Raw genomic sequence first — 22,457 nt, forward strand, 5'->3', positions numbered from 1 at the left:
GAAAAGATGCCTATTATGATTTCAATCTTAAATTTATAGAAGCATGCCTTGTTTCCCAACAGATGGTCTATTCTTGAGAATGTTCCATGCACACTTGAGAAGAATGTGTAGTCTGCTGTGTTTGGATGGAGTGCTGTATATATATCTATTAAGTCCATCTCATCAAGTTTTTCATTTAAGTCTATTATTTCCTTATTGATTTTGTCTGGATTGACTATCCATTGATGAAAGTGGGTGTTAAGATCCCCTACTATTATTGTGTTGTTGTTAATACCTCCTTTTAGGTTCGTTAATAGTTGCTTTATGTACCTTGGTGCTCCTTTCTTGGGTGTATATATATTTAAAAGTGATATGTCTTCTTGGTGGAGTGTCCTTTTTATCATTATATATTGCCCTTCTTTGTCTCTCATTACCTGTTTTATCTTGAAGTCAACTTTGTCTGATATAAGTGTGGCAACACCTGCTTTCTTTTGTTTGCCATTAGCTTGGAGTATTGTGTTCCATCGTTTTCACTCTGAGCCTGTGTTTGTCTTTAGGGCTGAGATGTGTTTCCTGGAGGCAGCATATTGTTGGGTCTTGTTTCTTAATCTATCCCACTGCTCTGTGTCTTTTGATTGGAAAGTTCAGTCCATTTACATTTAGGGTAATTATTGATGTATGAGGGCTTATTGTTGCTATTTTATCCGGTTCTTTTGCATTTCTTTGTTTCTCATCCTGTGTGTTTCGGACTACCAATTCGGTTTGGTAGTTCTGTATGGGGTTCTCTTAGTTTTCTTTATCTTTATCATGTGTGATTTTGTTCTGATTATTTGTTTAGTGGTTACCATGAGGTTTGTATAAAAAATCTCATGGATGTGATAGTCCACTTTTTGATGGCCTCTTATTCCCTTAGACTAAGTTGATTCGATCCCTTTCTTCTTCCCCTTCTAAGTTATTGTTGTCACATCTTACTTCTTCTTGTGTTGTGGGTTTGTGTTTAACATGATGAGGTTATATTTATTTTTGGTGCTTACCTTCCCTTGATTTGGTTTTATAATTAAGTGTTTGCTAATCTCTTCTGATAGAGAGCTGCAATTTTTCTGGTTTTGTTGACATATTTTCCTCCTTGTTCAAAACTTTGAATCCCCTTTCTCTTTTTTTTTCTCAGGCATGAGAGACTTCTTGAGCCCTTCTTGTAGTGGGGGTCTTTTGGCAATGAACTCCCTTAGCTTTTGTTTATCTGGGATAGTTATTATTTCTCCATCATATCTGAAGCGTATTTTTGCTGGATAGAATATTCTTGGCTGAAAGTTTTTGTCCTTCAGAATTTTGAATATATTGTTCCACTTTCTCCTATTCTGTAAAGTTTCTGTTGAGAAATTGGCTGAGAGCCTGATAGGAAATCCTTTGTATGTTGTTTTTTTTTTTTGTCTAGCTGCCCTTAATGTTTTTTTCTTTGTCATTGACTTTTGCCAGCTGTACTACTATATGCCTTGCAGAGGGTCTTTTTATGTTGATATATTTAGGAGATCTATTGATTTCATTCACTGATATTTCCAGCTCCTTCCACAGGTTTGGGAAGTTCTCAGCTATTATTTCTTTGAACAAGTTCTCTGCTCCTTTTTCCCTTTCTTCTCCCTCTGGAATACCTATAATCCTTATGTTGGATTTCCTAATTGAGTCAGATATTTCTCAGAGAACTTCTTCATTTCTTTTTAGTCTTAGTTCTCTTTCCTCCTTCATCAGGAGCATTTCTGCATTGCTGTCCTCAATATCGCTAATTCTTTCCTCCATGTTGTCAGCTCTAATGCTTAAGGCTTCCATATTTGTCTTTATCTCTTCTATTGTGTTTTTCATCTCTAAGATTTCTGATTGGTTTTTCTTTATAGTTTCAATCTCTTTTGTGAAGAAACTCCTGATTTCATTAAATTGTCTGTCTGTGTTTTCTTGTATTTTATTAAGCTTTTTTATGATGGCTATTTTGAATTCTCTGTCATTAAGGTTATACATTTCTGTGCTTTCCGAGTTGACTTCTGGGTGCTTGTCATTTTCCTTTTGGTCTGGAGATTTAATATATTTTTGCATAGTGCCTGTTGGTGTTGGCTTATTTTTCCTCATATTGAAAACATATGGTTGCAATTTCCTCTTGCTGCCACTGAGTGGGGGTCAAGGGCTGTGTATTCTGGCCTGCCTCGATCCGCGGGTGCTCTGGTGGACCCCTGGCTGAGCTGAGGTGTGGCTAAGCTGAAGCATGGCTGATCTGAAGCGTGGCTGAGTGGAGGCTGCTGGGGGTGAAGCATGGGAACAGTTGGAGCTGGAATGTGGGAACGGCTGGGACTGGAGTGCATCTAGGCTGAAGCAGCTGGGACTCAGGTGCGGGTGCGTTGAAGCAGCTACAGCTTCAAGCTGGGCTGAAGAAGCAGGAGCTGGAGCGCCACGGGGCCAAAGAAGCTGGAACTGTAGTGTGGCTGGGCTGAAGTTGCTGGTGCCAGTGAGCTGGAGCCTGAGCATGGCCAAGCCGAAGCAGCTGGAGCGGGAGTTGGGGAGTGGGTGTGGGTGGGGGGGTGGTGGTCCAGGAGAAGGAGCTGGGGGGGCACAGTCGAGCTGATGTAGCTGGGGGCCAGGCACAGTCTAGCCAAAGGAGCTGGGGCCATGGCACAATCCAGCTGGAGCAGCTGAGGCTGTGGCGTGGTGGGGCCTGAGTTACCACCGCCTCTGATGCGGGGGCGCAGGCACGCCATGCCACTGGTGGGGCCCGGGCACCTGGGGGCCGCTGCCTCTGGGGGCGGGGCATGGTCTTGCTGCTGCTGCTGCTGGTTCTGGTCACCAGGGGGCCACTGCCTCTGGGGGTGGGGCATGGGCACGCGGCACTGCTGGTGAGACCCCTGCACCTAGGGGCCTGCTCCCTCTGGGGCTGGGGCGGAGCTGAAGCACCGCTGTGCTGAAGTGCCCAGGAGGTGGGCCGGGTGGGGGAGGGGCGCTTACTTTCGCGTCCCCGATCTCAGATGTTTCACCTCCTTGTCGCTCTCTGCTCTCCTGGGGGCCTAGCATGTTGAAAGTACCCTCCCAACAGTTCCTCCCCCTCTATAGGGAGATTTCCCACGGGCTGTGAGGGGTCTTGGAGAATGCTGGTTTTCCCGAGGAGAGCTGCCCCTCACCCCCCTCTGAGAGCTGCATGGTCTCAGTCTCAGGGACGCAGACCTTGGGGAAGGAAGGGAGTTCCTCTTACCTCCTTCCACTTACTCTAGGGATTCCAGCACCTCAGTCCTTGGGTGTACGGCTGTGTGGGTGCCTCAGACGTCCCCTGTGTTGTGAATAGCTTCTGTTGGAATATGAGTGTCCTTTTTGTTGTGTCTTGTAAGGGGAGAGTTCAATGGGGGAAGCTCACTCTGCCACGATGCTGACGTTACTCTCTTATTATTGAATTTTGAAAGTTCTTTATATTCTGCATAAAAATTCTTTATCAGATATATTCTTTGCAAATATGTTCTCCCAGCCTGTTGTTTGTCTTTTCATTCTTTTAACCAGGTCTTTTGAAGACCACAAGTTTTAAATTTTAATGAAGTCCAGTTTATCCATTTGTTCTTGTATGAATTGTGCTTTTGGTGTTGTATCTAGAAAACTTTTGCCTAACCTCAGTGTTACCAAAACTTCTGTCCTATTTGTTATTCTAGAAGTTTTAGAGTTTCTCATTTTATATTTGGGTTTATGATCTATTTTGAGTTAATTTTTGTATATGGTGTGAGGTATGGCTCAGAGCTTTTTTTTTGCGCATGAATATCCAATTGTTTAAGCACCATTTGTTGAGAAGATTATTATTTTTCCAGTGAATTTTTGTCAAAATCAGTTGTCTACATAGGTATAGTCTATTTCTGGACTTTCTCTTCTCTTTTATTTATGTATTTGTCTATCTTCACACAATAGCACACTATTTTGATTACTATAGCTTTATAATAAGTCTTGAAGTTAGGTGTTGTTAGCCTTCCAACTTTGTTCTTTTTCAAAGTTGTTTTGGCTGTTCTAGGTCCCTTGCATATACATGTAAATTTTAGAATCAGTTTGTCCATTGATACAAAAAAAAGCCTGCTGGGATTTTATTGGGATTGTGTTGAAGCTATAGGTCAATCTGGGGGAGAACTGAAATCTTAATGCTGAGTTTGCTAACCCATGAACAAGATATATCTCTCCATTTATTTATGTCTTCTCTAATTTCTCTTAGCCGTGTTGTGTGGTTCTCAGAGTATAGGGCTTCCATGTCTTTTTCAGACTCACCCCTATTTTCTATTTTTATTCTGTTATAAATGGTGTTTTTTAAAACAAACAATTTCAATTGTTTGTTGTTATATAGAAATACAATTGATTTTTGTATATTAATCTTGTATTTTGTAACCTTGCTAAACTCACTAAGCTCAATAGTAACTGTTCAGTAGACTTGGATTTGCAACATAGACAATCATGTTAACTGTGAGTAAAGACAGTTTTACTTCTTCCTTTCCAGTCTGGATACCTTTTATTTATTTTTCTTGCCTCATTGCACTTGATAGGTCCTCTAATATAATATTGAGAAAAAGTTGTAAGAGCAGACATTTTTACTTTGTTCCTAATCTTAGGGAGAAAGCATTCATTCTTTATTATTAAGTATGATATTGGATGTACATTTTTTCGTAGATGCCTTTTATCAGGTTGATGAAGTTCCCTTCTATTCCTAGGTTGCTGAAAATTTTTAAATCAGGAATGTGTGTTAGAATTTTTCAAATGCTTTTTTCTCCGTCTATTGAGATGATCATACGGTTTTTCTTTCCAATCTTTTAATATAATTAATTACAATGATTGATTTTTGAATGTTAAACCAACTTTGCACTTACGGGATAAACTCCGCTTGGTCATGATATATCCTTTTTTATATTATTGGATTCAATTTGCTAACATTTGTTAAGAATTTTTATGTCTGTGTTCATGGGGGATGTTTGTCTGAAGTTTTCTTTTCTTGTAATATCTTTTCCTGGTTTTGGTATTAAAATAATGCTCCTAGAATGAGTTGGAATGTCATTTCTCCTTTTCAATTTTCTGGAATAGTTTATTTAGAATTAGAATGATTTCTTCCTTAATGTGTTTGGTAGAATTCTTCAGTGAAACCACCTGGGCCTGAAGTTTTCTTTATTGGAAGGTTTTAACTTGAATTCGATTTCTTTAAAAGATATAGGGCTATTCAGGTTATCTACTTCTTCTTGAGTGAGCTTTGGTAGTTTGTATCTTTCAAGAAATTTGTTCATTTCATCTAAGTTGTTGACACAACAGCAATAAAAATTTATTGGCACGAAGTTATTATATTCTCTTATTCTGCTTTTTAATATATGTAGAATCTGTAGTGATATTGGTATTACCTGATATTGCTGATTTGTGTCTTCTTTTTTTTCTGATCAATTTGGCTAGAGGTTTATCAATTTTATTGATCTCAAATAACTACCTTTTGGTTTCATTGATTTTTCTCTATTTTTCTATTTTCTATTTCATTGACTTCTGGTCTGACCTTTATTTTCTTTCTTCTGCTTTCTTGGGTTTCACTTTTTCTCATTTCTTAAGGTAGAAATTGAGCTCATTGATATGAGACTTTTCCTTTTTTCCAATGTAGGTATTTAGTGCCATAATTTCTCTCTAAGTAGTATACCTTCTGAGTTCTCTATCCAATGCCCCATGGATTATGAGATTTTCTATTCTAGATGGTAGGAAAAGGCATTATTCTCAGCTCTGTGCAAGCTTCAGGAATTTTTCCCAGTAATCCTTTTGGATGGTTCTTTCCTTTGCCTCTGGTCACATGTACTGGTCAGTACTCAGTTGAATTCTCTAGGGGGACCCTCTGTGGTTCTCCAGATTTATCTCTCCTTGTAGCCCTCATCTATTTAATACCCTGCACTGAGAACTCGAGCCATATTAGCCTGCTGGACTCAAAGCTCTGTCTCCTCTCAACTCAGGGAAACCACCAGACTCTGCCTGGTGTCCCCTTTCCTGCATTACAGCTGGGAAACTCTCTTGTCTGTAAGCTGAGGCAGTCACTGGGCTCACATCTTTTGTTTCTCATCTCTTAGGGATTACTCTCCTTTATTGCCTATGTCCAGTGTCTTGAGAATTGTTGTTTCTTACATTTTATTTGTTTTTTTTAGTTATTTCAAGTGTCTGAACTAATTTTTTTAAATTTTTAACTTTTGGTGAGGAAGACTGGCTCTTAGCTAACATCTGTTGCCAATCTTCCTCTTTTTGCTGAGGAAGATTGGCCCTGAGCTAACATCTGGGCCCATCTTCCTCTATTTTGTACGTGGGATGCTGCCACAGCATGGTTTGATGAGCGGTGTGTTGGTCTGCACCTGGGATTTGAACCTGCGAACCCTGGGCCGCCGACGTGGAGCATGCGAACTTAACCACTACGCCACTGGGCCAACCCCACGTCTGAACCATCTTTCCACGCACTTGTGACGCCAAATGTATGGGTGTTTTTTTCCACACCAACAACCAGTTCTCCAACTCTCTGGACACCAACTGGGTGTCCTATAATTTAATTCAATTCTGACACCACCTACTTGGAGTTAGTGTCAGACGCCACAGGTTTAAGAGCTCAGTCCCACTAGACTGTCCTCACTTCAGATGCCAGTCGCAAGTGTTAGTCCCAGAGTACCCACACTTCTGTCTAACATGGTTACAAAATTGGGAGTTCCCACAACCCTCCTCCCTTTCAGGTTCAATAATTTGCTAGAACTGCTCACTGAACTCAGGAACGCTCTTTATTTACATTTACCAGTTTATTATAAAGGATACCACTCAGGAACAGCCAAATGGAAGAGAGGCACCTGGCAAGGTATGGGTGAAGGGGCGTGGAGCCTTCTTGTCCTCTCCAGGTGCACCACTCTCCCAGCACCTCAGTGTGTTCATCAACCTAGAAGCTCCCTGAACCCTGTTGTTTAGGGTTTTTAATCAAGGTCTCATGTAGGTATGATTTATTAAATCATTAGCCACTGGTGATTAATTCAATCACTAGCCCCTCTCCCCTCCTCCAGAGAGTGGGGTAGGGCTGAAAATTGTAAGCATTTAATGATGCCTTGGTCTCTCTGGTGACCAGCCCTCATCTTGAAGCTACCTATGCGCCCCCAGTTACCCATCATCTAATTAGCGTATGAAAGGCACTCTTATCACTCCACAGATTCCAAGCGTTTTTGGAGCTGTGTGCCAGGAACTAAGGACAAAGACCAAATATTTATTTTTTATTATATGACAAGGTGGGAGCATAAATCCAGTCCGTTATTCTACCTTGGCCAAATGCCAGATTAAAATTTTACAAGTCGTGTTAATTCACAGATGTATGTATATATGTTTTCCCAGATATGATTACAGGTTAGTATTATTGCATCATAAAACTAAACTAAGGAGAATGCAAGTAGAAAACAAAAACAGCACTTCTCAAAAACCCCAACTTTTAACTGACTACGGAGATTTATTCTCAGAGAAGAGCTCTGTATACCTAATTCTACGTGGAAACATTTATTAATGCTAATGGTTAATTTAAATTAATAATATTTCTGGAAGATAAACACAGATGAAAGAAAATTTACAAATTTTTATACTGTCAAACTTTTATACAGCTTTCAAAAATGGAAATAAGTTGCTTGTGGCCACAGAAGACTCTAGATTTATATTAACTAGTGAAATCTTGGGTAATGTTGTAGTGTCATATAAGTTCCTAAACCAATTTCATATTTATGTGCCCCTCCTGTCCCCCTCCACCAAAAAGAACACCCCAAAACTCCACAGGCCTATGGAGCTGGTCACTGTAAGAAGGAATGCCATAGGTAGTAGAGGGACTACGTTTAATTTGGTGTCCTGGAGAAGTCAACTCTGTTATCTACTTTTTATATAAAATAGCTGCCTGCTGGGATTGAGGACCTAGAATTGGATTTTAAAATAAAAGTGAACAACATCATGGACAACAACAAAATCGGTGGCCATAGCTCTGATGATTAATGGTACCAAGAATATAGCCTCACCTGTTTTGGGAGTGTTCTTGCAGAACCTGGAGATGTATTCCCCATTGGGAAACCATGCAAAAACTTTGTGCTGTTACAATCAGTCCCTGGGAGGCTGTGTTCAGAGAGGCCCTTTTAGCCATTTTCATTTTCTTCATGTTTAGTTATGAGGGCTCAATTCAGAGTTTCTGTCATTATTTATGTGTATTTAAGACAGAAATGGGGAGAGCACATGGAAGTACAAGCAATTTTTTTCCTATCCTATTTCATAGTTAGTTAAATAAAAGGAGAGGGAAAGGAAAATCAACATGGGAGAATTTCCTGAGAGGGTCTACTTTCTTAATAAAAGCTTAACAAAAGCCAGAAGGGGATGAGGCTGTTCCTGACTCCTTGTAAAGAACTGAAGATGCTCCCTCAGGGCCTCATGCTGCCATCAGCGAATATCAGTGCCCAGCAGGCTGTAAGCCCCTTGAAAGCAGAGTCCACATTCATAATGAACTTTTAATTCTTTCAAAGAGGTGTGTAAATTTACAGAATGTTAGGAGTTGTGTTAACATTCTTCTAAAATTATTTAATTCTTCATTAAATAATTTCTTAGTGATTCAACATGTCTATGGAAAGGTGTGACGTAGAGGCTGCAACAGTTTATTAGGTATGCTGTCTACTGCACACTCTTGTAATTCATATAGGATGGATATATGATGTGATCAGAAGAAATGAGAAAACAATCTTTGGGCGCTGAATAACTAAAGCAAGCTGAAGGAGTTAGGAATAGGAAAGTCACTATTAATGGGACTCTCAAAGAGATAACCATAAAAGAAAATAGGACACCAGAATGACGAGTTCTTGACTTGGAGTGTACTGCCTGCTAAAAGGATGATGAAGAAGAATTCAACGGCTTAAAAAAGGCTTTAAACTGAATTTGGGGAGGAAGGGAGACGAATGCTCAGATAAACTCATAGACCTTGCTAATACACAATAAGGCAAAGATAAATTAGAAAAAAAGAATGTCTGGCAGGTAATAGATACTCAGTATTTGTTTAATGAGTGAATACGTGAGCCAGTGAGTAGTGAAAGAGCATGCTTGAGGTTCCTGTGAGTCTCACGTTGAGTAAATGAGACCCCTCAGTGCTCGTGTGGCTGTATAACTAACACCTAGAGTATGGATGCTGATGGGCAGGAAACTGAAAAAAAAGCTTAAAAAGAGGATAAGCTAGTGGTATTTTATTTTTGGACAAAGTAGAGAATAGAACAATAACTGACCTCCTATTTGGCTTTTGACGACGATCACTTAAAAAGACGAAAGAGAAGGCAGGGAGAGAGGGCTTGTCAGCTAGTTTCAAGTGTTTGAAGGGGTTTCTCTTAAAAAAGGGATTACATTTATTTCATGATTCCAGAGAACAAGGAGGAAGAAAATATCCACCTGTTCAGCCAGATTAGCCAAACAAATCTTCACTCTCGGTTGCAGTCAGATCAGCCCTTACATGCTCAGTATGAAGCCGTGGGGAGTGAGGTTGTCTGGGAAAGAGTGAAGAGCAAGAACACGGCCGCGGTGCATCCTTTACCATAAGTGACTGTAACTCAGCTACGCAATCAACCATGTCTGTACATTTAAGTTATAATTTTGGTCTTATAATTTATAATATTTCTTTTCATTTGTCTTTTATAGGTGTGATTCTAATCAAAGCCCAGATTTTAGAGCTCGTGTTTCCTATGACAACAGCTCAGAAGATAGTTCTAAATGCTCACAGCTCTCTGAAGAGTATTTTCTCTTCTCTTCCCAACATCATATATACTGGCTGTGCAAAATGTGGATTGGAACTAGAAACAGATGAGAATAGGATCTACAAACAATGTTTTAGCTGCTTGCCATTTACTATGAAGAAACTATACTATAGGTAAGGCAACTAAGCAAGCCATTTAGGTGGAAAATATTTATTATTATAGGACTGGAAATGACCAAAAAATGACATATATCAATTCTTACTTTCTAACAAGGACTAACTAGAGCTAATCCACGAGAATTAATTTTTCCCATGAGTGATAAATAGCTATTTTTGAAAGCAAAAATTGCTGAGTAATAATAACAGGAATTTTTAAAAGTAGTAATTGGGAGATTTTATTGCCTTCAAGCAGTTATATTGAAGAAAATTTTTACTTGGTTTACATTTTTAACTAAAATCTAAATGGCTCATAAGAAAATCATTTCCGTCCTTTAACATATAATTGAAATTTAAAGGTAAAAGTATTACATATGATCTAACCTCTGCATTGTGTAAGCTAGTAAGATGTTTAACCTTTCTGTACCACAGTTTTCCCAACTTCACATTAGAAATTCAAGATAGCAAATGTTCTATGGTAAAATTGCCAACCAGCCCAGAGAAAAACACGTTGTTTTTCAAATAATAAATGTTCAAAGTCTTGGATAATCTTTTTCTTTTTACCTTATAAATTACATGCCTTTACAAAATAGCACAAAATGGCAGTGTTTTATGCTCTCTTCTATTTCTACATACTGCAGTATCTAAAAACTAAATGTAAATACATTCAGCATGTTATAATGGCATACTTTAAGAAAATTTATAGATGCTTAGTCCATAAACCTTATTTCCCTTTACATATATTTATGTTTGTTATAAATAAGTAAATGAATTTTGCTCTTACTTTGAAAGTTGCCAGTATGGAAAAGAAGAATGAATTATGATGCATATAAATAACAAATGTAATTCATTAAAATTGATTTCTTATCAACAGTTAAGTCACCTTAGAGAGACAGAGTGTGTGTGTGTGTGTGTGTGTGTGTATTTATTTTATATCATTCCTAATGTTCCTAATCAATATAATTATTTATTGGACAAAAATGTTGCCCAATAAATATCCCTAATGGAGAGGAGGGACTTTGAATCTTCAGTCTAAAGAATGACTGCTCAAGAGAAGGATTTCACAGATCAGTATCACCTGATTATGGTATAACTTAGTGTGAGGTATATAAGATATAGTCCTAAACTGTACCACGTTAAAGATGTAGTGCTAATTTTTTGTGTAACTAGAATGTTGAATAGACATGCTAAAGCAAGAGTTATTTTGTTCATTTATTTAAAAGCCTTTAAATTGTTTTTAGGTTTAAGGTCCAGATTATTTGGTTTCCTGGAAAAGAAAATTTTGAGATTAAATAACAGGTACCCTTCTAATTATCAAGTATGTGATTCAGAAATCATTTGCATAAGTCAGTCAGCAAACTGAATAAGAGAAAGCTCTGACTGCTTCTTTTTCTAAGACTATCAAATAGTTATTAGGTATCCATGTATACTCCCTCAGGGTCTCATCCTGCCATCTGATATTTAGTACTGGAGATTGATTAAGTATACTTTTGTACTCAAAAAACTTAGTACACTCATTTACAAAAGACTTAATGAACATTTGTGTGGCATGACAGCTCCCAACTGTAAGTGGATCTATCACATTTTATGTTGGTTGTTTGTAACTTGGAATCAATTTTCCGATGGAAACAATGTTAGATATTGTGGTTGGAGTCTCATACCAGCCCACAAAGGCTTATTTTATCCAGAAGAACATGTAGATAGCATAGTTACTGTTCTTAAAGCTATTATAGAACTTGAACACCATCTTTAACAATGTTTCTGTAGGACATATATTCAAGATTACATTTTAGGAACATGAGAAATACAGAAAATACATTTTCTGTGCTAGAAGCAAAGAAACCAACAGGTCAAACCATTAGTCAAGGCTCCTACTGAGGCAGCACTAGAGGGTCGTTGGGTCTCTCACGAGGCTGTAGTGAAGGTGTAGCCTGGGGTGCAGTCATCTGAAGGCTTGACTGGGGTTGGAGGATCCATTTCCAAGGTGGCTAACTCATACAGCTGGCAATTTGAGTTCCTCCTTGCATGGATGTCTCCACAGGCTGCCTGAATGTTCTCACAAAATGGCAGCTCATTTCCCCAGAGCAAGTGAACCAAGATAATGTGAGGTGGAAGCTATTCTTTTTAAGCTCTAACCTCAGACATCACATGGCGTGACTTCTGCTAAATTCTGTTCATTAGAAGCAAGATTAGCTGTACAGTGGAGAATGGATTAGAATGAGGCTAAGTGCAGAGAAGAGTTAAGAGGCTGTTGCCTTATGTTTGGGGGAGAGATGATGGTGGTTTGACTAGAGTATAAGTGGTGGGAATGGACAGATTTAAGAGTAGTTGGGAAGTAGACTTGGCAAGATTTAGTGATAGAGTAGTAGGTAAAGGCAGATCATGGGTACATGATAGATCATTGACAATTTGATGAATAATAAGATTATTTACTAAAACAAGTAACCATGGGAGAAGTGCTGATTCATATTGAGTTTGAGGTGCTGAGAGGCAAAAAGCTGGAAAGTAGTTGAATATACAGAAATGCAATTCATAAAAGAAATCTGAGCTAGGTTTATAAGCATGAGAATTATCTATGGTGATCAAACTCTTCATTGGTTTCTGCATCCTGTTTTGTTTTGCCGCCTTAGTCTTTGGTTATTACCTCTCCTAATAGTTCATTCCTATCAGCCTATGAGCACACTCTAGTATCTCTCATATTAAAAACACATAAACAAAATCATCCCCTAACATTACATCTCGCTCTTATCACCCAAATTTTCTGCTCTGTTTTGTATCCTGCTCTGTTTTGTAGCCAAACTCTGTTAGAGTTGTAAAGATATTCTTTGTCTACTTCTGCATCTCCAAATTCACTTCAGCTTACTCCATCGACTCCCACCATGCCACTGAACTGCTCTCGTCAAGGTTAGCAACAATTTTGATGTTGCCTAATCCATTGGACACTTCTCTTCCTCCTTAAATTTAATCTCAGTTACATCTGTCAACTTAAAAAAGGAAATTTGCCTGTTATTTTATCTCAAAATGAGTTTTTTTGGGATTGGACAGAAGAATTGCAATTCAGGATGTGTACGGTATGGCAAACCACAGGCAAATCCGGAAAAGAAAGGAGGGGAACTGCTTTTATAGAGAAAAAGGGAGAGTAGGGAGGTGGTGTTCTAAACAAAAGTCCACTGGGGGAAAGTGACAGTTCAGGGCGGCAAAGGCTTCTCATTGGCTGAGCTGCGGCATCTCTCATTGGCTGAGCTGCGGCATCTCTCATTGGCTGAGCTGCAGCATCTCTCATTGGCTGAGCTGCGGCATCTCTCATTGGCTGGGCTGTTGCCTGGTGGGGAGAGAATCTTCCTTCAGTAGTAAAGTAGTTTTACTTCCTGCCAAGTAAAGATGCAAGTGGTCTGTCTCTTCCTGTTTGATGTAATTGACGATGTGTGCTAGGGTGTGAGAGCTCTCCCTACAGGCCTTCCTGACTCCAATTTAGTTAAGGTTTCTTTTGTTAATTTCCACACATTCAACATATTAGACTACTTTCTCCTTCTTGAAACAGCCTCCTCACTTAGCGTCAATGACACTGCTTCGCTTGGCTTTCTGACCTACCTTTCAGACTCTTCCTTCTCAGCCTCTTGTTCTATCCACTTTACTTATTTATTTTATTGTGGTAACATTGGTTTATAACATTATATAAATTTCAGGTGTACATCATTATATTTTGATTTCTGTGTAGATTACATCATGTTCACCACCCAAAGACTAATTACAACCCATCATCACACACATGTGCCTGATCATCCTTTTCCCCCTCCTCCTTCCCCCCTTCCCCTCTGGTAACCACCAATCCAATCTCTGTCTGTATGTGATTGTTTGTTGTTGTTTTTATCTTCTACTTATGAGTGAGATCATACAGTATTTGACTTTCTCACTCTCACTTATTTAGCTTAGCATAATACCCTCAAGGTGCATCTGTGTTGTCACAAATGGCCAGATTGCATTGTTTTTTATAGCTGAGTAGTATTCCGTTGCATGTTTATACCACATCTTCCTTATCCATTTCTCCCTTGATGGGCACCTATGTTGCTTCCAAGTCTTGGCTATTGTGAATAATGCTGCAGTGAACATAGGGGTTCACGTATATTTACTCATTGGTGTTTTCATGTTCTTTGGATAAATACCCAGCAGTGGAATAGCTGGATCATATGGTAGTTCTATTCTTAATTTTTTGAGGAATCTCCATACTGTTTTCCATAGTGGCTGCACCAGTTTGCACTCCCACCAGCAGTGTATGAGAGTTCCCTTCTCTCCACATCCTCTCCAACACTTGTTGTTTCCTGTCTTGTTAATTATAGCCATTCTGATGGGAGCAAATTGATATCTCGTTATAGTTTTTTTTTTTTTTTTGAGGAAGATTAGCCCTGAGCTAACATCTGCCACCAATCCTCCTCTTTTTTGCTGAGGAAGATTGGCCCTGGGCTAACATCCGTGCCCATCTTCCTCTACTTTATGAGACGCTGCCACAGCACGGCTTGGTAAGCGGTATGTAGGTCCGTGCCTGGGATCAGAACCTGTGAACTCCAGGCCACCGAAGCGGAGTGGGAGAACTTAACTGCTATGCCACCAGGCTGGCCCCTTATTGTGGTTTTGACTTGCATTTCCCTGATAGTTAGTGATGTTGAACATCTTTTCATGTGCCTGTTGGCCATCTGTATATCTTTAGATATATGGAGAGAGAAATGTCTGTTCAGATCTTTTGCCCATGTTTTAATTGGGTTGTTAGTTTTTTTGTTGTTGAGTTGTATGAGTTCTTTATATATTTTGGATATTAACCCCTTATCAGATTTATGGTTTGCAAATATCTTCTCCCAATAGTTAGATTGTCTTTTCATTTTGTTGATGATTTCCTTTGCTGTGCAGAAGCTTTTTAGTTTGATGTAGTCTCATTTGTTTATTTTTTTTATTGTTTCCCTTGCCCAGTCAGACATGGTACTTGAAAATATGCTGCTAAGACCGATGTCAAAGAGTGTACTGCCTATGTTTTCTTCTAGAAGTTTCATGTCTTACATTCAAATCGTTAATCCATTTTGAGTTAATTTTTGTGTATGGTGTAAGATAATGGTCTAATGTCATTCTTTTGCATGTGGCTGTCCAGTTTTCCCAGCACCTTTATTGAAGAGACTTTCCTTTATCCATTGTATGTTCTTGGCTGCCTTGTCGAAAATTAGCTGTCCATAGATGTGTGGGTTTATTTCTGGGCTCTTCATTCTGTTCCATTGATCTGTGTGTCTGTTTTGTGCCAGTACCATGCTGTTTTGGTTACTGTAGCTTCGTAGTATATTTTGAAATCAAGGAGTGTGATACCTCCAGCTTTGTTCTTTTTTCTCAGGATTCCTTTGGCTATTCAGGGTCTTTTGTTGTTCCATATAAATTTTAGGATTCTTTATTCCATTTCTGTGAAAAATGTCATTGGAACTTTGATAGGGATTGCATTGAATCTGTAGATTGCTTTAGGAAGTATGGACGTTTTAACTATGTTAATTCTTCCAATCCAAGAACACGGAATATCTTTCCATTTCTTTCTGTCTTCTTCAGTGTCTTTCAACAATGTTTTATAGTTTTCGGTGTACAGGTCTTTCACCTCTTTGGTTAAATTTATTTCTAGGTATTTTATTCTTTTTGTTGTGATTGTAAATGGGATTGTATTATTTTTTTTTTCATTATTATTTTTGTGTGTGTGAGGAAGACTGGCCCTGGGCTAACATCCATGCCATCTTCCTCCACCCCATATGGGACGCTGCCACAGCATGGCTTGACAAACGGTGCGTCGGTGCGCGCCCAGGATCTGAACTGGTGAACCCCAGGCCGCCGCAGCAGAGTGTGCGCACTTAACGGCTTGCGCCACCGGGCTGGCCCCAATGGGATTGTATTCTTAATTTCTCTTTCTGCTACTTCATTGTTAGTGTATAGAAACACAACTGATTTATGTATGTTGATTTTGTATCCTGCAACTTGACTGTATTCATTTATTATTTCTAAAAGTTTTTTGGTGGATTCTTGAGTGTTTTCTATATATAAAATCATACCATCTGCAAATAGTGACAGTTTCACTTCTTCCTTTCCTATTTGGATTCCTTTTATTTCTTTTTCTTGCCTGATTGCTCTGGCTAGGACTTCGAATACTGTGTTAAATAAGAGTGGTGAGAGTGGGCATCCTTGTCTGGTTCCTGTTCTATCTACCTTTAAATGTTGGAGTGAATCCTGAGTCGTCTTCTTTGTCCTTCCTCTTTATTTGTTCTTTCTGTATATTCTTTCTGGATGATCACAACTATTTCCATGTTTTTAAATATCATCTATATGCTGGTGATTTTCATTTACGTCTTCACCCTGGCTTTCTCCTCTAAGCTCCAGTATGCAAATATTGAATTTTCTGCTTGATCGTCCTACTTGAATGACTTATAAGCATCACACACTTAAAAATACACAAATGGACTCTTGTTTTTCCTATCCATACCAAAACTTGGTTCTCCCCATTTTTATACTTAATAAAGGGCACCACCGTCTACCCAATTAAGCTATAAACCTGCACATGATCCTTGAATCATTCCTTTTTTCTTACCTCCCATGTCTAATCTACTGGCAAGTCCTGTGACTTTTCACCCAGAACTATATCACAAATTCATCCACTTTTTTCCATCTTCACTGCTAGCATCTTAGTCTGTTGTTCTTCCACAGAGGCACTATAGACATTTTAGGCAGGGTGATTTCTTATTATGTAGGATATCCCACACATTGCAGAGCATGTGGCATCCCTGCCTACCTTGCCTGGCTGAAACCCCAGTTACTGTGAAACCAGAATGGGAAGTCAGTACCTCCTGGTCTAGAACCGCTTGGGTCACATGTCAGACTGTCACAGCAGTAGTCTCTTAGCTGGTCTCCTGCCTTTGCCTCCTCTAGCCCATTCTCCACATATCTGACTGAGTGATCACTCCTTTCCTTAAAAACCTGTCAGTAGTTTCCCATTACACTTGTTGCCTCTGCAATCTTGTCTGCTGCCGCTCCTTCCCATGCTCATTACGTCCCAGCCATACTGGCCTTCTTTCAGTTCTCTAGATGCTCTGATTTTTTTCTCCTTAGAGCTTTCTTGCATGCTCTTCCCTCTGCTTGACTCCACAAGGCTGGCTCCTTCATATCTTAGTTTAAATGGCACTTCATCAGAGAGGCCTTCTTAATCCCCCTCCTTTATTTTCTGTTACAGTACCCTGTGTGTGCAATTTGTAGTTTTTTACTTGCATATCATTTTTTCTGGAAAAAATTTTTACTGAGAAATCATTCACATGTCGTCAAATTAGCCCATGTAAAATATACAATTCAGTCGTTTTAGAATATTTGCAGGGTTGTGTAAATGTCACCACCGTCAATGTTAGGACATTTTCATGATCCCTTCCCCTAAAAACCCCATACCCATTATCAGTCAATCCTCATGCTCTCCTCTCCCCAACTCAAAGCAACCGCTGATCTACTTTCTGGCACTGCAGATTTGCTCATTTTGGGCATTTCATGTAAATGTAATCATACACTGTGCATTCCTTTGTGACTGGCTTTTTTCACTTGACATGTTGTCAGGGTTCATCCATATTGTAGTATGTATCAGTACTTCAGTTCTTTTTATTGCCAAATACTATTTAACAGTATGGATAAACCACGTTTTGTGTATCCATTTGTCATTTGATGGACATTTGGGTTGTTCCTACTTTTTGGCTGTTATAAATAATTCTGCTGTGAACACTTATGTGCAAGTTTTTGTATGGACATATGTTTTCATTTCTCTTGGGTGTGTACTCAGGAGAAGAATTGCTGGGTTGTGTGGAAACTATGTTTAACCTTTTGAGGAACTGCCAACTGTTTTCCAAAGCTGCTGCACAATTTACATTCTCACCAGCAATGTGTGAGGGTTGCCGTTTCTCCACATCCTTGTCAACACTTTTTAGTATTTGTTTTTCTTTTTGTTGCTTGTGCTTTTGGTATCATATCTAAGAAAGCTATCATTCCTAAGCCAAGATCATGGAGATTTACTCCTATATTTTCTTCTAAGAATTTTATAGTTTTAGCTCTTATATATAGGTTCATGATCTATTTTGTTTATTTTTGTATATGATGTAAGGAAGGGGTCCAACTTCATTCTTTTGCATGTGGATATCCAGTTGCCAGCACAATTTGTTGAAAAGACTATTCTATCCCCATTGAATCATCTTGGCACCATTGCGAAAAGTTTATTGTTTTCCTATCCCGCTAAACCCTTACATTCCTTGAGTGAAGGAAGCAGATCTGCCTTGTTCACTAGTGTGTAGCCAGGGCTTAGCATAGGTCATGCTACACGGGAGATGCTGCGCTTGTATTTGTTGAAATAAGGCATGGAGGGAGAGACATAGCCTGGGGAGAGCGCATAGAGTGCAAAAGAGGAAGGACCTAGAATCATCATGTGGGTAAGGGGGAAGTAGGTTTTTAGAGGGAAATCAGTAATCATGTTTTAGCTATTACACTAAATTCTCCCATATTAATGAGTCTGTTTCTAAATTCTCTTCTCAATTTATTTTTTTTAATTAATTTATTTTTAAAAGAGATAATATATACCTGGTAGAAATGCAAACTATAGAGGCAGGTATAAAACAAAAAGTAAAAGTCTACCACACCCACCCCCTACACCATCAACGCTACTTCCATGCTTGTTAGGAGTTTCTGTATATTCTTCCAGACATTTATGCTCATAGCAGCACAGGCATATCTCTTTCTTTAAAAGTACATAGAATAATTTATTCATATTGTTTTGTTCATATTGTTTGTTCCTAAGAGTATATGACACTTCTTCCCTAGTAGCACTTATAAATCTTCCTCATTCTTTTTAGCAGCCACATAGTATTCCATTGTGTGATGTACTGAAAATTATTTATCTAGTTCCCTATTTATTGACATGTAAAACAGTTTGTTTTTGATAGGATTCTTCCAGTGGAAAAAAATAACTTGAAATTGTGATTGTGAAATATGTGATTATCATCTTTATTTTTATTTCTAAAAGTAATTTACACAACAGTATAAGATAACATGTTTTCTTATATTAGTATCTGAAATTTTAAAATAAATATGGAATACATCAAAGTTATTAATTTATCATTTTAAACTCTTAAAAAAAAAGCCTTTCTCTTATTTCTAGGATGTTTCAGAACATCTTAGAGTTGTTTTAAGAATTAAACTTAAACCCTGCATAAAAACTCAGTACTTTTTGAAATTATATTGCATTTAAGCATTTCTTGAATTTGAACATCTTTTTGAAGGTCATTTGCTATTTACTCTTTTGTAGGCCAGCTTCAATGACCATAGTTGATGGAATATATAAGGTGTGCATCCGTGTAGGATCAAAGCTGATAGAGAAGATTCTTCTCAACATTTCTCCTGACTGGCTCAGTAGAGTTATAGGTAAGATATCAACACACCATCAAGAGGTTGTTCTTGGTGAAACCGTTCATTTCAGGAGTGTAGATAGTATTTGGAACAGAAAGAACACTATACTGTAAATTAAGGGTTTTTTCTGTCAGTATGAAAGCAGAAGGATAATTTAGCTTGAGTGAAACACCAGACTATGTAAATTGGAAGGTAAGAACTGCTCTGCACCTGTCTCAGCACAGGAATAGAGGGAAGCAAGCACTGAATCTCTTCTTACCCTAAGTTCCCAATTGGTAAGCAACAACACTAGGACTGTAGTTTTATAATAGTTAAGTAAATGAATGTGCGACACTCTGTATATGAAGATAGTCCACTGTCGATGGGGTGGGTTTGCAGGATTTTCAGCCATGAATAGGTATAGTCAGTGGCTAACAGCAAAGTGAAGATAACCCATTTGTCAGATGATCAAACTCCATACCTTTCCTCATTAGTCTCAGACTCTCTAAGCAGATGAGCTAATTTGGTTCTATTGATTGCTCTATCTCTTAATAGTGGATGATTTTTCTCTTGCTTTCTTTGTGTGTCTAGTAATTTTTGCTTGAGTTCTGAACATTGCATATGGAACAATACAGACTGAGGTAAACAGTTGTTGTACCTGGAAATGGGCATCCCTGTTTTCCTAGACCTAGACCTTTACTGTGGGTCGGGGGTGGGCAGAGTAGAGTCGATCTTGTCAGATGTTGAGTGGATTCCAGTTTGTTATTGCTGTGGTTATCTTCAGGTCTCCCCTGGCTTCAGATTCCTCCAGCACTATCTTGTGCTTATGATGGGGAGTGGTTTGCCAGAGAGTTTTCCCCAATATTCCTGCTCTACCATCAGCTTTAACCCCTCACTCTGCACCTGGGCCTCAGAGAGAGTTTCTCTCCATGTCCTTGCACCTCCCCAAGTTGTACAGGCTCTGTTGGTTGTTATTTGCTGCATCCTAGCCTGGTGGGAGGGGCAGGAGTGATTCTCTTTGATTCTGGCCCAGCCCTAGTCTTACACAGGCCCTGTGTCTCTGGGTCTTGGATGTGGCACTTTCTCAGTGACCCTGCCTCTCCTGCTGTGGCTCTGCCTGGTATCTTTGGTGGGTCTTGTGTGGTCCTGCCCCTCTCCCAGCAGTAGGGCACCACTACTGGTCTTGATCTAGGGTGGTTTTCTGCCTCTCCCCCAGGTATACAGGGATTTTTTTTTTACCGTTCCTCCATCTTCAGTGGGTCCTCACCTGTACCCTGGGACAAGATTTTCCAGCCTTCCTCCAGCAGTTTGAGGCTTTTGTTCTTCAGGGAGTGGTCCTGAGTGGTGTTTAGTGCTTTTCCTTATGATGGGTTCTCCCCTTCTCCAGGCCTTCACCATAGTTGGAAGCTTTCTCTGATGTCTTGCCCTTTGTCCAGTCATATGAGCACCTGGTGGAGATGAGAAGAGCCTGTGAGGAAGCCAGCTTCCCTTGTCTGTGGCACTGGCCCACACTTGGCTTTTAGCAATTCATTAAAAGTTTAAGTGCATTCTTCTTTATTGCTCGTCTGGTAGACCTGTCTTCTTTCTGAGTTCTGCCCCAGGTAAACCTGTGCTCTTGTTCTCTTTCCTTACATTTCAGTCTCCTTGGCTGCTGCACAACCTCTTAATAGGTCCAAGAAAATTGTGATTTTGTAGTTTATTCATCTTTTCCTAATAATTGTTAGGGCAGGAGCCATGCTCTTCCCAGCTTTCTGCATCCTAATCGGAAGTCTCTCTGTTCTATTTTAATTCACTTTCTTTATTAGTTTTCATTCTTTTGGCTGTTTTCATTCCTTTTCTCAATGTTCTTTATTATATTTTCAGTCTTGTCTCTTCATTTTTTGCACAATGTCAATTAGTCTTTATTTCTCAGAGAAGCCTCATTCTCATATCAAGTATACATCTGTGTTTTGCCCATTCCTGAGACAATTAAAGACATACTTCTTGGCATTAATTAAATTGTAATCATAAGTGAAAATGTAGGCACCAATTATAAAGTGGTCATCAGACCACTCAGATTATCACTAATCTTGATTTTTTTTAGCTTGAAAATACAAAAGTGAGAATACAAAAATTTTAAGTGTTGCAGAGAATTCTTACACCTCCAAAAATATGTCATTGGCCCTCCAGGAGTCTGTAGACCAATCCAAGAAAGGCTGGTGGTGTTGGTCAGGGAACTAGTTTAGTGTGAGCCTAGTTGATGGTGCCTTGTCAGTCTAATACTGAGCAACCTGCAAAATAACTTGATTTGATGTCCTCAAAAAATAAGAGGAAGAATATGTGCAAAGGGCAAATGCAAAATACAATGACATATCTATCTATAATTTTAGTATTTTTATATTACCAAGATTTGATCTTCATTAAGTAACTGATTCAGGGTTCTGTGATATAAACAATAATTATATGTATGTATAACTGTGATAAGAGCTGTAGACTGGATAAATATGAGAAGACTTTTCTGATATGGACACGCCCTTTTGGTTTCAGGCCTAACTCAGGAAAACATGAATCACAGTTCTTTCCTCTGTTATTTTAAGAAGCCTAGAGCTGGACCATCATAGGAAGTACCGTCTCCCCAGGGTCAGCAGGAATTGTGTGTCATCATTCTAGAGTACCTTCAGCAACCTGTAATGAGAAAGAGAAGGACAGAAAGAGAGATTTAAAGTGGGTTTGGGACTTGAGAAACCAAGAGAAACAATGAAGCCTTCCACGTGTGCATTTCTATCAGCCTGGCAGGGCCGCTAAGCGCTGTGTGTGTGTTCTTCCTCCTCAGCACCCTCCGCAGAGGTCACCTACGGCATGGTCGCAGCGGACTTGCTCCACTCCTTGGTGGCGGGCAGCGGTGCTCCCTGTGTGGTGACGGTGCAGAGCCTCTTTGTGTTGGATGAAAACAGCTACCCGATGCAACAAGATTTCTCCCTGCTGGATCTTTATCCTGTCGATGTAAAGCACGCATCCACGCCTTCTCTGAGACCAGACGGAGAAACTGCAGGCACTTCAAGGACGACGACGGAAACGATTTGTCTTTTGAAATAAACGAATGACAGGGCTTTTGCTTGGGGTTTTAAATAAAAATATTTTATAAACAGAATTGTGCTAAATATAATAAATTAAAACTTTTTTTCTG

General features: G+C 39.2%; 1 protein-coding gene across 3 annotated transcripts in view; it reads left to right on the forward strand.

The window, feature by feature from the left end:
- SHLD2 (shieldin complex subunit 2) overlaps nt 1-22,457 on the forward strand; it is a 101,009-nt gene extending 78,552 nt beyond the window's left edge. For all 3 annotated transcript variants that reach the window (XM_058542831.1, XM_058542832.1, XM_058542830.1), the window contains 3 exons: nt 9,661-9,889; nt 19,212-19,327; nt 22,104-22,457. In XM_058542831.1, the coding sequence (XP_058398814.1) occupies nt 9,661-9,889; nt 19,212-19,327; nt 22,104-22,366 (608 nt within the window). In that variant the 3' untranslated portion in view covers nt 22,367-22,457. The remainder of the gene's footprint in view (nt 1-9,660; nt 9,890-19,211; nt 19,328-22,103) is intronic.

The sequence above is a fragment of the Diceros bicornis genome, chromosome 6 (genome assembly GCF_020826845.1).
Source record: "Diceros bicornis minor isolate mBicDic1 chromosome 6, mDicBic1.mat.cur, whole genome shotgun sequence".
NCBI lineage: Eukaryota > Metazoa > Chordata > Mammalia > Perissodactyla > Rhinocerotidae > Diceros > Diceros bicornis.